Source organism: Bison bison, unplaced genomic scaffold (genome assembly GCF_000754665.1).
Source record: "Bison bison bison isolate TAMUID 2011002044 unplaced genomic scaffold, Bison_UMD1.0 scf7180017864102, whole genome shotgun sequence".
Taxonomy (NCBI): Eukaryota; Metazoa; Chordata; class Mammalia; order Artiodactyla; family Bovidae; genus Bison; species Bison bison.
In genome coordinates this window covers 153,316-170,139 of record NW_011494674.1, presented here as the reverse complement: position 1 = coordinate 170,139, position 16,824 = coordinate 153,316, and the positions used below count along the sequence as shown (strand labels likewise).

General features: G+C 37.5%; 1 protein-coding gene across 1 annotated transcript in view; it reads left to right on the top strand.

Moving 5' to 3' along the window:
* Positions 1-16,824, top strand: part of TDRD3 (tudor domain containing 3) — a 153,023-nt gene that overhangs the window by 85,217 nt on the left and 50,982 nt on the right. Inside the window, exon 10 of the mRNA XM_010838658.1 lies at positions 13,559-14,409. Coding sequence (XP_010836960.1) covers positions 13,559-14,409 — 851 coding nt within the window. The remainder of the gene's footprint in view (positions 1-13,558; positions 14,410-16,824) is intronic.

Genomic DNA, 16,824 nt, shown 5'->3' with positions numbered 1-16,824 from the left:
TCTGAATGTTGAGCTTTAAGCCAACTTTTTCACTCTCCTCTTTCACCTGTATCAAGAGGCTTTTTAGTTCCTCTTCACTTTCTGCCATAAGGATGGTGTCATCTGCATATCTGAGGTTATTGATATTTCTCCCAGCAATCTTGATTCCAGCTTGTGTTTCTTCCACCCCAGCATTTCTCGTGATGTACTCTACATATAAGTTAAATAAGCAGGGTGAGAATATACAGCCTTGTACTCCTTTTCCTATTTGGAACCAGTCTGTTGTTCCATGTCCAGTTCTAACTGTTGCTTCCTGACCTGCATATAGGTTTCTCAAGAGCCAGGTCAGGTGGTCTGGTATTCCCATCTCTTGAAGAATTTTCCATAGTTTATTGTGATCCACACAGTCAAAGGCCTTGGCATAGTCAATAAAGCAGAAATAGATGTTTTTCTGGAACTCTCTTGTCATGTCCAACTCTTTTTGACTCTATAGACTGTGGCACCCCAGGCTTCCCTATCCTTCACTATCTCCCAGAGTTTGCTCAAACTCATGTCCATTGAGTTCATGGTGCGATCTAACCTTCTCATCCTCTGTTGCCCACTTCTCTTCCTGCCCTCAGTCTTTCCCAGGGTCTTTTCTAATGAGTCGGCTCTTTGTATCAGGTGGCCAAAGAATTGGAGCTTCAGCTTCACCTCAATTCTTCCAATGAATATTCAGGGTTGGTTTCCTTTAGGATTGACTGGTTTGATCTCTTTACAGTCCAAGGGACTCTCAAGAGTCTTCTCCAACACTACAGTTCAAAAGCATCAGTTCTTTTCGGCAGTCAGCCTTCTTTGTCGTCTAACTCTCACAGCCGTATATGACTACCAGAAAAACCATAGCTTTGAGTATACAGACCTTTGTCAACACAGAAAATGGAAGAAAGCAAATGCTGGTACCAGTGCAGTTCATTTCAGTTGCTCAGTCGTGTCTGACTCCTTGCGACCCCATGAATTGCAGCCAGGCCTCCGTGTCCACCACCAACTCCCAGAGTTCACTCAAACTCATGTCCATCCAGTCGGTGATGCCATCCAGCCATCTCATCCTCTGTTGTCCCCTTCTCCTCCTGCCCTCCATCCCTCCCAGCATCAGAGTCTTTTCCAATGAGTCAACTCTTCTCATGAGGTGGCCAAAGTATTGGAGTTTCAGCTTCAGCATCAGTCCTTCCAAAGAACACCCAGGCCTGATCTTCATTAGAATGGACTGGTTGGATCTCCTTGCAGTCCATGGGACTCTCAAGGGTCTTCTCCAACACTGCTGGTACCAGTAGGCTTGCTCAGTGCAGAGTTGCCACAAACCTTCAGTTCTTCTTTAAAAAATGAAAAATCTGCAAAGTGCAGTAAAAAAAAAGTATGCCTGTATTCTCTTGGCTGTCTTCACATAATCCCGTCACAATAAAGGTGACAGGATTAATATGTGGGGTCATCCTCAGGTCTCCTTCAGAGATCTTTCTGTTACTCCTTCTCTTGTTAACCCTTATACTGTTCGTATGTTCCTGGAGGAATTGAGGCTCATAATAAAGCAAACAGTTGAAGCAAACTACTGAATTGTTTTTCTGTTTATTTTATGATTTCATATTTCTTTTTAACTGAAGTAAAGCTCAGAATAAATTTTTACTTTTGTAAAATTGAATCTCCACTTTGGGTTTCCTTCAAAATTTGTCATTGTTCCATAAATCTTATATTGCAAAATCAACTCTTCATGATGGGAATCTCTTCACCTAAGAAAAATGTAGAAAGCTTTTCAGGATAGAGTCTCCACAAATTTTATTGGTTAAATGCCTTATGGAAGGCTAATGGGAAGAATTATGGGCTTTTAATTTTATTCACATTCTTATCATCAGTATCATTATTTGGGTCTGTTACAGAACTAAGTTGATTATAAGTAATCATGATTCAGTGATGTGTATGTTTGTTTGTCTGTTTTTTGATGTTTGTTTCTAACTTAGTTAAGTCACCAAACCTCTCCTGCGTCTGTATTTTGTGTCATTTACGCTCTCTGAGAATTTTATTTAGGTTGGGCATCCCTGGAAGCTGTGTTTAATTTAATAAGCCCAGGCCTGGATGCACTTGTTATGTCATATCAAATTCTGTGTAATATGTTAGGTTTTTTGGGAAAAAATAATACATCCTCTAAGAATGTGTTTTTGACAGATTTAATGCAGGTAAGTAACACATTTGCTTTCATATTGTATTATATAATTTTCTGTAAAAGAATAAAACTATCATTCCTTTATTCTGATTTTTAAAAACTCCCATCAGATGTACAGTTATGCATTGGCGATGATGTGAGTTTGGTTCAAGCCACTAAAATAAAGCAAGTCACATTTTTTTTTCTTAATTCCTAGGGCATGTAAAAGTTATGTGTACCTTATACAGTAGTCTATTAAGTATGCAATCAGTTCAGTTCAGTCGCTTAGTCGTGTCCAACTCTTTTCGACCCTGTGAACCACAGCACCCCAGGCCTTCCTGTCCATCACCAACTCCCGGAGTCTACCCAAACCTGTGTCGATCGAGTCGGTGATGCCATCCAACCATTTCATCCTCTGTCATCCCCTTCTCCTGCCCTCAATCTTTCCAGCATCAGGGTCTTTTCTAATGAGTCAGCTCTTCGCATCAGGTGGCCAAATTATTGGAGTTTCAGCCTCAACATCAGTCCTTCCAATGAACACCCAGGACTGGTCTCCTTTAGGGTGGACTGGTTGGATCTCCTTGTAGTCCAAGGGACTGTCAAGAGCAAGAGAGTTCCAAAAAAAAATCAATTTCTGCTTTATTGACTATGCCAAAGCCTTTGACTGTGCGCATCACAATAAACTGGAAAATTCTGAAAGAGACAGGAATACCAGACCACCTGACCTGCCTCGTGAGAAACCTGTATGCAAGTCAGGAAGGAACAGTGAGAACTGGACGTGGAACAACAGACTGGTTCCAAATAGGAAAAGGAGTACGTCAAGGTTGGGTATTGTCACCCTGCTTATTTAACTTATATGTAGAGTACATCATGAGAAATGGTGGGCTGGAGGAAGCACAAGCTGGAATCAAGATTGCTGGGAGAAATATCAAGAACCTCAGATATGCAGATGACACCACCCTTATGGCATAAAGTGAAGAAGAACTAAAGAGCCTCTTGATGAAAGTGAAAGAGGAGAGTGAAAAAGTCGGCTTAAACCTCAACATTTAGAAAACTAAGCTCATGGCATCTGGTCCCATCACTTCATGGCAAATAGATGGGGAAAGAGTGGAAACAATGGCTGACTTTATTTTTCTGGGCTCCAAAATCACTGCAGATGGTGACTGAAGCCATTATGACCAACCTAGACAGCATATTAAAAAGCAGAGTCATTACTTTCCTACCAAAGGTCTGTCTATCAAGGCTATAGTTTTTCCAGTGATCGTGTATGGATGTGAGAGAAGTATGCCATAACACTGTCTAAAAAACAATGTATATACCTACCTTAATTAAAAATTGCCTTATTACTCAAAAGCGCTAAGCATCATCTATCAATTGAGAGTTGTCACAGATCTTTAATTGTAATAAATGCATATTGGCAAAGTACAAGGAAGCAAAATGCAATCGAATCAGTAGTGCCTGTAGCTGTTCATCACATGTACTTTTCCTAGAGATTTTCCCCTGTCAACTTTTTTGTTGTGCCTTTTGAGTCAAATGTAATTCTACCTGACATTATTGTCAATATTATGAAAAAAATGAGGTTAGATTACACTGTTATATGAGAGTAGTCACTAAAGTGTCTGTGACGTCTAGCAGTTTGATACCAAGTTGGTAATATTAAGTTGATCAATTTGTGATAGGCTTGAATTCAGAAAGGCTTTTATATATAGGCTTTAAAATTTTTTTTGTTTTTTGTAGACTAGATATAGTCCTGGCCAGATTATCAGGCCAGCTCTCAACTTTACATACCTTAAGTTTATCAATAAATTACTTCAGTAATATGTAATTACCATTTAAAACAATGCCCACTGAAAATATGGGCACTAGAAATATATATTTTAAGTGTCAGCTTGGGACAGAAAAAGTAGGTATTATTCTTTCTGTTATCATGGAAGATATCTAGGTTGGCCAGAAATAGAGGGAAGGGATGCCTTAATATAATACTTTACTGTTTTAACTTTCTACATCTTAAATAAAACCAAATAAAGCTTAATTTTTCTGAATAAGCAACAAGGGACATTGTGAGAAAAGTGGACAGGGTAACCTTCTTAAATTTATACTCCTCTGTTTCCTTGTTTATGTAGCTTATTTTGCAAGTTAAATATGTGTTACAAGTTTTATTTGTGTTTCTCCATGTTTTTTGTCAAGAAGCATAATTATCTGAGTCTCAGTCCTTTAGGCTTATTGGTATAATTTGAGAAGTTGCATCTACTTTCAAGCTTACCTTTCTACTTTCAAGCTTGCCACCTTGTTACTTTCTTATGAGTTACTGAAGGCAGTAAGAAGCAACCAGCACCTTTCATCTCTCTGGCATGTTCATACCAAGTTCTCTGAATCCTTGGCCTCATTAGTTAGGTGCTCCAGTTCGAAGACAATAGACTGTAGTTTAGCCATTCAATGAGGAGTGAGTGCCAGCTTCTTTTAGGGGATGCAACGACTTTCACTACCCTGTACCCTTCCTTTGCTAAACACATTTTACATTTTAGGTTCTGTCACTGTATCACTCTTTTTCCTGGCACTGATTTCTAAGTTGGGGCTTCCTAGGTGGCTCCAGTACTCTTGGCTGGAAAATCCCATGGATGGAGGAGCCTGGTAGGCTGCAGTTCATGGGGTCTCTAAGAGTCAGACAAGACTGAGCGATTTCACTTTCACGTTTCACTTTCATGCACTGGAGAAGGACATGGCAACCCACTCCAGTGTTCTGGCCTGGAGAATCCCAGGGACAGAGGAGCCTAGTGAGTTGCCATCTATGGGGTTCTACAGAGTCGGACACAACTGAAGCAACTTAGCAGCAGCAGCAGCAGCAGGTGGCTCAATGGTAAAGAATCCACCTGCTAATGCAGGAGACGTGGGTTTGATCCCTAGGTCAGGAAGAACCGCTGGAGAAGGAAATGGCAACCCACTCCAGTATTCTTGCCTGGAAAATTCCATGGACAGAGAAGCATGGCAGGCTACAGTCCTACAGTCTATGGAGTCGCAAAAGTGTCGGACACGACTTAGTGTCTAAACAGTTTTTAAGCTAGTTTGCTTTAAGCTGTGAGCCACAGAAATCCAAATAAGTAAAAAGGTAATATATTGGCTCATATAACTGGAAAGTCTTTCTCTGTCTTTGAATTTTGTGTTGACAGATTATGTCATGTGGTAGCAAAGACTGGCCCATGAAGCACCAAGTATAGCCTATGGCCAACATATATAAGGGTTTATAAGGGGGCATAATGACATGTATAGATACACAGGTAAAAAAGCTCATCTTAATTTTGCAAGCACATGTTTTTTATTTTTGGAAAAAGATAAAAAGCTTTCATCATATAATTATTGATTCACCAAGCTCAACTGAGTTTCACTGGTGATTTTGGCATTGGTGTGTATGAAGTGGCTGGAACAGGAGTACAGAGAAACTTGGCTAAAAGAGCACTACAGTTGTTGGTGTCAAATCTCCATTCATAATATGAAAAGGTAATTAAAAAAATATTTCTCAGAAACAATCAAATGGTCCTTATAACTGGGAGATCTGGCAGAAACAGACCTTCTGTCTTCTAATGTCTGTATCTGCCACCTTCTTAGGAGAGCTAAGACATCTTAATTGATTCTGGATTATATATAAAAGGAGGGAGTAGTTCCCATCACTCAAAGCAGAGTTCTGTTACCAAAATAAGAGGAGAATTGACAAGATGCTGCGGCAGATATGTACAACTGATTCTACCACTAACTTAACTGACAGCTCTTCTATTTGCTAGTGGTATGTCTTTGGGCAAGTTATATAATCTCCCAAATCTTTCTTTCTTTATTGGGAGATGGGAAAACAGTAGCACTGCATAAGTTTGCAGTTACTGGGAAGGTCAAGTTCATTGTGCATGCCAAATGCTAAGCGTGGTGTTTGGCACACAGGCCTCCACATAACGGTCGCTGTGCCACACCACTACCACAGTCAGCAGCATTGTCATCAGTTTTTAAAATTTATTAATTTTTTAAATGAAGAGTAATTGCTTTAGAGAATTTTGTTGTTTTCTGTCAAACCTCAACACATTATCGTCATTTTAATTAACAGTAGTAGTAACAGCATCCTCCACTCACTGTCTCTTCATCTCTTCCCTTTTCCTACTTTGCGCCCTCATCAGTTCTCTACTGACTCTTTGCAGAACTTTATCATCTCATCTTCTGTATAGCAAACAGTGATCTTTCAGAACATAAATTTGGTCCCATTACCCTCTTGCTTAAAATACTCCAATGACTCTTCTTATTGACAGAATAAAATTCAGACTCTAATACATATACTGTTCTTGTGCAGTTCCAGTTCTTTATTTTCTGTGGATTTTGTGAGAATTTATCTTAGCATTTATCTTGGTTAATGTAATGCATAATTTCAAATTCTACATAATATTCAGATATAAATAGATAGTAGCAGATATTAATGGATGATGGTTAATGCATATGAAGTTTCAGGCTTCTAATGGTTGGTAGGTGTCTTTTTGTTTTATTTTCATTTAACCAAGTTTCAAGTCAGTTTAAATAGTTTGACTTAATAGATTTATAGCTTGAATTTTGATGACTTAACAGTAGGGATACAGGAAGGAAATGTGATAGAATGATAATAGTTGAAAAGTCAGGAAACTAGGTCATGAAGAGAGAGAGAATATATTTGTGTTAGGCTGGATGTTCTTGTACAGGATTTCCTCAAGAAACAATCGCCCATATTATGTATGTTTACATCTAATTACATCAAACAACATTCCTCCTCATTTCCCTGTGCAATTGATTGATTAAAATTGATGGTGGAATGCTTCCTTGGAAGCCAGGAATGAAGGGTTGCTATGTGAATAGTCATAAGCTGTTAGCAAAATGTGTCATTTTCCACACACTACTTTTCACTTTCTCTCTGACCCTAGCCACCAGTATGACTTTCCCAGTCCTTGACTTTTTCTGATAGTGCTTTACTGTTAACTTGAATTAATTGTTTCTACAGTGAATACTCTATACCCATGATCCTGTAGTCTGTAGTTCTTGTGTCTGATCTCATATAACTACAGATAAGTTTTACTCAGAAGGTCTTTTAGCAGTTTGTCAAAGCCTCAACATTTGTTACTGCATTTTAGACAAGTGACAGTCAACAGTTGATTGAAAATTAACTAGAACCAATAACTGGAACAAAAATCCTGGTCATTGGTTAGAGTTCTTTGAAATGCTCTGGTCTCTGTTGTCATCTGACATTATGGTCCCTAGATTTGCAAGCATTCTGATAGCATAGCATCTGACATTATCCTTTTGTCAGGGCAGGAAACCAGGAAGTTTAAGGTGTTAGATAAATACCAGGTGGGAAGTGAAAATAGTCCACAGTGCTGCACAGGTAATATCCTGCTTATTAAAGTAAAGTTAGTAGTTATTTGAATTTAATAATTAATAGTATATAGAAATTTACATATGGATTTAGGGATAACTTCAGTGAAAATTTTTAAAGATAATATATAGAAAGTTGGTGAAAATTGGCTTACCATAAATTTGAAATACATTTTATGTTAAGTTTTTTAAAAATCAAGGAGATACACTAAACAGGCAATTGAAGTTAGAGATCAAATGGAGATGGAAGAGCCAATGAAAGAAGCTGAGAAAACAGCTGCCAAAAAAGCAGGAGGAGTAGAAGCAGAGAGGATGTGAAGTGTCCGTTGGTTTACACGGCATTAGTAGTGCTTGTGCTGCTGATGTTTAACAGCTGACCCTGGAGAAGAGGCGGGAGGCAGAGGAGTGATGCTCTACTTTTTAACTTTTTCTGATTTCTGTGGTATAAATATTCCACTATGGCTAATTTCAAATTATTAGCAGCTACTTTCAAGTTAATTTCAGTTTGCAACCAGATTGCAGATTTTCTGAAAATTTAATAATCAGTTTTTATGCAGTATTCAGACTGGCTCCAACACATCACTGATTGGAGATCTTGGCAAAAATAATGTCAGCGAAGTAGTGGGGTTAGAAGAAAGCTGAAGGATGTCCTATAGACAAATGATCTATGGACATTAAAATGATTATTTTGAAGAAAGTGGTAAGAAAGAACATATTTAATATAGCATGAAAAAGTTATACTTTAAGCTTGGAATGATGAGCAATATCTCTTCCTATCACATAATATTTTTAAAAGACTACATTTTATTTTTTATTACATGGAGAACGTTATCATTTAATAACCACTTGTGTTTATATGTACCTGCTAAGAATGAGATATACTTCTTTTTTTAACCTTTGTTATCGAAGTCAGGATACATACAGAATAAATTTATAGAGGAAGTAATTTTTTACAAGAGGAAACAAAGCATATAAATTTTGAGCTGATAGATAAACTTTTATAGCCAGAGAGTTTTGTCATCATTACAGAATATCTAAAGACATTTTAGATATTTAGAATATCTAAAGATATTTAGATAAAAATATGTAAAGATATTTTACACAAAAGCCGTTATTGGTATAATTGGGAAAATTAGTTGAAATTTTTGATGTGAAAAAAATGTAATCTGGTCTGTATATAGACATAGAAATATTAGGAAATGTTATGCTTCTGTTTTAATGTGAATTCATGTACTGATCAGTTAATACTATCTTTTTGTAACAAATATCTTTGATGATTTATTTTTATTTTGCTTTATTTGTTGAAAGATTACTCAGCAGTAATTTTAACTACTCTACTTGAATTAATATATACGTTATTTGGTAATCTGTTTTACCATGGTACTACAGAGAAGGCAATGGCACCCCACTCCAGTACTCTTGCCTGGAAAATCCCATGGACGGAGGAGCCTGGAAGGCTACATTCCATGGGGTCGCTGAGGGTCAGACATGACTGAGCGACTTCACTTTCATGCATTGGAGAAGGAAATGGCAACCCACTCCTGTTCTTGCCTGGAGAATCCCAGGGACGGGGGAGCCTGGTGGGCTGCCGTCTATGGGGTCGCACAGAGTCGGACACAACTGAAGCGACTTAGTAGTAATAGTATGACATTTTAAAAATAATATCTAGCTGATAAATAGGTATTCCTTTTGTTTTGCATTAATGGAAAGAGGTTATTAGTTTCAGGTCAGAATTTTGGCATTCCTAGTATCCAGATTTATAAATTTTTAGTTCATCAGAGATTGTGAAAGAACTTTTGTGACTTCTGTATCATACTAGGAATGAACAGATGTAGGTAATGAAATTATAGCTAACACATGTTTTGTTACACTCTGCTTTGTTTCTCCAGGTAGGCAGCTTGCATAGGGAGAAAATTATGGTCTTTTTCTTCAGTTAGACTTGAGTTAAGCTCTGGCGCTAATGTTTTCTAGCTGTTAACTCAGCTTTTTGTTAATTCACTTATAAAATGGGGATAATAATATTGCCTTTCAAGGTGGTTGGGAGAATTATATGAAGTAGTGTAGTTAAAAGACCTTTTAAGTAGAGTCCGGTACATAGTGAAATATTAATTAAGCCATTTCTTTAAGTAGGTGTCTCAGAATACAATGAAGGATCATCTTGGGAAACAAAATGTACCTGTTTTTCTACTATAAAAAGCAGGTACAGCTGCAACTGGAGAATGAATACTCTGCAAAGAAGTATTAATATTTTAATTAAAATTTTAATTTAATTAAAATTTTAATTTAATTTTAATTTAATTAAAATTTTAATTTAATAATTTAATTATAAAGCACATTCTAATGTACAAACCCAAATAAGTTATGACAATTAATAAATTCACTCTTAATGATCCTTGCATTTCAGAACATGGGCCTGTAAAACATTGTAATCAATTATTTTGTGAACTTGCCTTTTTAAACTTATGAGCTGATTTAACAGGAACATTTTATTACAAGTCAAATGAAACTCTTATAGTATCCTTTGATTAATTTTATCATATAAACTTTTATCACTTTGATCTTTTAGATGTTTTTATAATTTTATCTATTTTGTGATGAATTTTTGTCATTTGTTTGCTAATTTTCTTTTTCCATTTTTTCTCCTCTGTTTAATATATAATATTACTGATTTCTATTTATGCTTTTCTTTCACCTTTCCCTTTCAGTTCATTAAAAAAAAGAAAAAAAGCAAAGGGTTTTATTCTCCTTCCTGTACAGAAAAGGGTCTCAGTGTATTTTCAGTTAGTGACTGTAGACCTGGCCTGTATTATCACTACTATTTTGGTGGTTTGGAATCATCAGTGCCTCCTCATGAAGAGCAACAGAGAGCAACTAGTTTCCAACTGCTGAATTAAGATGCTTTCTATTTGACTTCTGGGCTATTTCTATATTTAAAATCATCTTTCCACAATTTAGTGATTTAGTATATTCTATTATTTATTTAATAGATTAGTTCAGTTTCAAAATATTTACTTCTGACTTCATTACTTAACTAAGATAAAATGTTTAAGGAAATACAGGAGTGGTGAAACCTTTAAGGACCTTCCTTGGCTTCAGTTCAGTTCAGTTCAGTCACTCTGTTGTGTCCGACTCTTTGCGACCCCATGAATCGCAGCACGCCAGGCCTCCCTGTCCATCACCAACTCCCGGAGTTCACCCAGACTCACATCCTTGGCTTACTGTTGTTTTATTTTGTATGTATATGAAAACTGTGTTCTTTTAAAAGCACAATTTTATCTTCTGCCTCATTGAGTTTACTTTTTTAAGAGTAGTTCTTATTTTAAAATCAGTTTTCTTTATAGATTCTTCTCTCACTGTATTGTCTCAGCATAATAATGGGAATGAAGTATATTTATTAATAGTAAAATTACTGTTTTATTCTGTAATGTATATCATCAGTTAAGTAGATTAGGACATCTTTACCTTTTTTCTTCTTTTAGAAGAGCTGTAATCAAATTCTCCCACACCTACCAAGGCTAATTGAAACCATCCTGTATGCGTAGTTATTCAGACTGCCATTTGAGGTTCAGGATACTTAGTTATTCTCATGATGACTTAAGTTGTTTGTACTTCCTGATCATCATAGATTTTGGTGTTCCTACCTGGAATAATTTTGAAAAATTGATCCTTTAACTCCCTGAAGTTAAAATCAGGGATCTTAAATATCCCTGGTGGCCCAGACTGTAAAGCGTCTGCCTACAATGCTGGAGACCTGGGTTCAATCCCTGGGTCAGGAATATCTCCTGGAGAAGGAAATGGAAACCCACTCCAGGATTCTTGCCTGGAAAATCCCATGGACTGAGGAGCTTGGTAGTCTACAGTCCATGGGGTCACAAAGAGTCAGACTTGACTGAGCTACTTCACTTCACTTCCTAAATATCTATTCAGACTTTGTTGTCAGCAAATACCTTCATATTTGACTTACTTTGGAAACTAAAAAATTTCTTCAATTCACTATATATTACGTCTTTCTATTAAATAAACCCTATAACACTTGTATGTTTAGGCAGCTGTAGGGACTATAGATAATGTGTATAAAGGGCTAGTATGGGGTACCTAACACATAGCAGATAGTCAGCAAGAGGCAGGTGCTGCCTTTATTAACAAGTGCCAAAACATGCTTACTGCTGAAAATGCTCATTTCTACTTTTCTTCTTTCTAAAGAAAAAAAATTAATATTGACTACAGTGATCAATTGATATTGATCTAGTGATCAATAGATATCAATATCAGTAAGATATTTTTTGTGTGTTATATTGGTGAAACTGCTGCTGCTGCTGCTAAATCACTTCAGTTGTGTCTGACTCTGTGTGACCCCATAGACGGCAGCCTACCAGGCTCCTCCGTCCCTGGGATTCTCTAGGCAAGAACACTGGAGTGGATTGCCATGTCCTTCTCCAATGCATGAAAGTGAAAAGTGAAAGTGAAGTCACTCAGTCATGTCCAACTCTTTGCAACCCCATGGACTGCAGCCTACCAGGCTCCTCCGTCCATGGGATTTTCCAGGCAAGAGTACTGGAGTGGGTTGCCAGTGCCTTCTCCGATTGGTAAAGCAGATCTTGGGAAAAACTGATCTCGTAAAAGTATCTCTGTTGATGGTCTAGGCTAGTATTTGAGATCTTGCATATTTGAAAAATCTTTGTTCTTTGTCATGATCAGTGGGTGGTTAGGCTAAATGCAGAATTGTACTTAGAAAATAATTTTTCTTTAATTTCAAAGAGATTTAAAGTCTGTTAGATAAGCTTCTAGCTTCCATTGGCTCTGCTGAGAAGTTTCTTTTCATTTTGAGCCTTGATCTTTAGTCTTGACTTGCTTTGTTACTTGGGACCTTTTTAAAGATCTTCTCTCTATTTCTGCTGATCTGAACATTTTACTTGGTACCTTTTCTCCTCCAGTGGGTGTTTGGAAATGTATGGAGACAATTTAGATAGTCACAGTGACTAGGAGTGCTAAGGGAGAATGCTTTGGCATTTAGTAGCTAGAGATCAAAGAAGTTAATTTACTTGCAAATACAGGAAGCATTCTCACCCAGAATTTAGTAGTATCCCTATTAAGAAGTATTGTGACCTTGGTAAAATGTAAGAATAATCCTAATGTTCATACTGATTATAGTGTTTGGCAAGAGAAACAAGATGTGTGCACCAGGACCAGTCAACTTGATTGTAATTGTGTTATAGACATGCTATGAGAAACAGTGGAGGAAGAAAGAGTAAGTGACACAGAACAAATCGAAGGAGAATAAAGATCATTACGTGAAATATAACCATCAGATTATCTGTGAGGTATATGTATATATGCCATGTTACTGATTTGATTTCTGGTTGGACATTTTCTACACTATTTTGCTTAATCAGATTTTGACACTTTTCCCCCTGTATTTCCAAGTAGTACCTGTTCTTTGATAGGTTTATGTTATTATTCAGTCACTCAGTTGTGTCTGCCTCTTTGCATCACATGGACTGCAGCATGCCAGGCTTCCCTGTCCTTCACCAGGGAAGGTTTATAAATAGATATCTAATTGAAATTCAAACACTTAGCAATTCCAGATCCAGAAAGAACTGAGAATTTTTTTTTTTTTGCTAAGACTAGAACTTGACTGACAGTGAATGATACATTTTAAATCAGGTGGGGACTCAGAAAAGAACTGAGCTAGAGGTGTACTTGCACAGTTTCATAGCAGCTTCTGTGGTTTCAGTTTGTAGTTCTGTTTCACCAGAGCAGCATGTATAGATAGCCATAACAATGCAAATATTCAGTAACAAATACAACTTGCTTTTGAATTATCCACCATTTTTTTATGGTTCATATGATTGCTTTACTTCACTAATGTGGCTAACCAGGCAAACTGTACATTAGAAACATAAAAGTCTAACCAAGCAAAGAGGGATTAAGATAATGAGGTGGGAAGATAGTAGAAGATGTTAAATGAGTAGTTTGATAATTAAGTGTTAATGCAGTCTTCATTTTAATATGCATATGATTACTTTTACTTTTCAGAACCTAAATCACAGCCGCAGCAGCTTCATCAAGGACAAAACAGAGTGTCAAATACTGAGCAAAATGGAGTAAAAGATAATAATCAACCACGATATCTTCCTCGAAATGATACGAGACAGCCAAGAAATGAAAAACCTCCTCGTTTTCAAAGAGATACCCAAAATTCAAAAGCAGTTTTGGAAGGCAGTGGATTACCTAGAAACAGAGGTTCTGAAAGACCAAGTACTTCTTCGGGATCTGAAGGATGGGCTGAAGAGAGAACCAAATGTGATAGATCATATTCTAGATATGATAGAACTAAGGATACTTCTTACCTTTTAAGTTCCCAGCACAGTGATACTGTATTTAAAAAAAGGGATAACTCTATGCAAAGCCGATCAGGAAAAGGTCCATCCTATGCAGAGGCAAAAGAAAATCCTTTTCCTCAAGAATCCATAGATTATAATAATCACAAACGTGGGAAAAGAGAAAACCAAACAGCAAATTCGGATCATTTTTATGACAGGAAGCCACGAACAATAAATAATGAAGCTTTTAGTCGTGTAAAAATTGAAAAACATTTTAATGTAAATACTGATTACCAGCATCCTGTCCGAACGAATAGTTTCATTGGTGTTCCAAATGGAGAGACAGAAATGCCACTGAAGGGAAGGCGAGTGGGACCTATTAAGCCAGCAGGACCCATCATGGCTTCATCCTGTGATGATAAAATATTTTACAGTAGTGGTCCCAAAAGAAGATCTGGGCCAATTAAACCTGAAAAAGTACTAGAATCATCTATTCCTATGGAGTATGCAAAACTGTGGAAATCTGGAGATGAATGTTTAGCACTTTATTGGGAAGACAACAAGGTATGCATGCTGTAAAGTTATTAAATACTAATATTAATGAATCTAACAGTCTAGTGAGACCATAGAAAGCCATTGCTTTGGGACAGGGTTTCAGTCTCTGGTTGTACTTGTTTATAGTCTTTGAACAGATGTATGCATATGTAACTTATCAAAGAAAGAGCAAAATATTTAATATTTTTTATGGATGCTTAGGAGTCCCATAATATTTGGTTGTTAGGTTTGATTTTCACTTGCATATCAGAAAAGTATTGTAAAAGTGAATAAATGAGGTTGACAGGTTACTTTAGTTATCATCTACAGAGCTATTAATATTTGCTTTTCTTTCTAATAAAATTGTACTGATTCACAAGGAGGCAAATCAGCTGAATGGTACACAGTTAAGTTCTGCAGATGTCATTAATTTAAAGGTAATATACATAATTAGCCTACTTTAAAAAATTATGAGTAGGAAGGTTAATTATTTAGCTAATAATAAATAATTTAAGAATTATTAAACCAATAATTTAAACAGCCTTGTGTTCTACATTATATACTGGCTAAAAGGAAAAGAGGGGAAAAAATGGAAATGGAAAGACACAAGATGAGATTGACAAGGAATACAGTGAATCAGATAAAAGGGCCTGACAAAAGGAAGAAGACCGACACAGTGAGAACAGGAAGGGAAGAGGCCAGAGGGACCCTCAGACAAGCGGGACTTTGTTCGTGTCTCCATTTCTGCCCAGCATGCTCCTCTACTAACTGCTCTTCTAATCCTTGAAGACTTGGCTCAGAGACTTCCTAGAGGAAGCTTTCTTTGTCTGCACCCTCCTCCCTTCTATATTATTGTCTTTCTCAATCAGTGCCTTGTTCACTTTCTAAAGCTTATCACAGTTTGTAAGTATTTTTGGTTTTGGTTCCTATATTGATAACTTTTTCCCCTGCCATGATTTTAAGTCCCTTGAAGACAGGACCATATCTCTCTAGTTTTTCTCTTATTGCCCTGTTCCTCTCACAGTGTAGGAATTTCATAATTATTTGTTAACTTTGTTAATTAGTTCATTGCCCAAGAAGCGCTTGCATTGGAAAAAAAGTTGAGTGGTTAGGGCACTGGAGATATTGTTGTTGTTCAGTCACCCAGTCATGTCCCACTCTTAGCGACCCCATGGACTGTAGCCCTCCAGGCCCCCTGTCCCACACCGTCTCCCAAGTTTGCCCCACTTCATGTCCATTGCATCGGTGATGCCATCCAACCATCTCTTTCTCTGATGCCCTCTTCTCTTTCTGCCCTCAATCTTTCCCAGCATCAGGGACTCATCCAATGAGTCAGCTGGAGATATTAGCAAGGTAATAAAAACCAGAGGTAGTCATACTAGGAAAACTATTGTGAAGGACGTAGGTGAATGTGAAGATCAAGTAAAAAATATATTTGAAACAAATATTTTATGTATAGAGTAGTTTCAGTTGAGATGGCTGTGCCCATATGTGTGACTGGAAGGAATAGTGGAGATAATGTTACCTAAAGATTTCAAGGAATGAAATTAAGGCTAGGAGGTGTGGTAGGATGTTTTAAGAGGCGCTATAAGGCTTGGGATCAGGAAACAGGCCCCACTGTGTTCAGTGAATGATGAGGAATAAACAGGGTGTTCAGTTCAGAACAGTTCAGTCGCTCAATCATGTCCAACTCTTTGCGACCCCATGAATCACTATGCAAGTCCTCCCTGTCCATCACCAACTCCCGGAGTTCACTCAAACTCATGTCCATTGAGTCAGTGATGCCATCCAGCCATCTCTTCCTCTGTCGTCCCCTTCTCCTCCTGCCCACAGTACCTCTGAGCATCAGGTCTTTTCCAGTGAGTCAGCTCTTCGCAGGAGGTGGCCAAAGTATTGGACTTTCAGCTTCAGCATCAGTCCTTCTAATGAACACACAGGACTGATCTCCTTTAGGATGGACTGGTTGGATCTCCTTGCAGTCCAAGGGACTCTCAAGAGTCTTCTTCAACACCATAGTTCAAAAGCATCAATTCTTCAGCGCTCAGCTTTCTTCACAGTCCAACTCTCATATCCATACATGACCACAGGAAAAACCATAGCCTTGACTAGACGGACCTTTGTTAGCAAAGTAATATCTCTGCTTTTCAATATACTGTCTAGGTTGGTCATAACTTTCCTTCCAAGGAGTAAGCGTCTTTTAATTTCATGGCTGCAATCACCGTCTGCAGTGATTTTGGAGCCCCAAAAAATAAAGTCTGACACTGTTTCCACTCTTTCCCCATCTATTTCCCATGAAGTGATGGGACCAGATGCCATGATCTTAGTTTTCTGAATGTTGAGCTTTAAGCCAACTTTTTCACTCTCCTCTTTAACTTTCATCAAGAGGCATTTTAGTTCCTCTTCACTTTCTGCCATAAGGGTGGTGTCATCTGCATATCTGAGGTT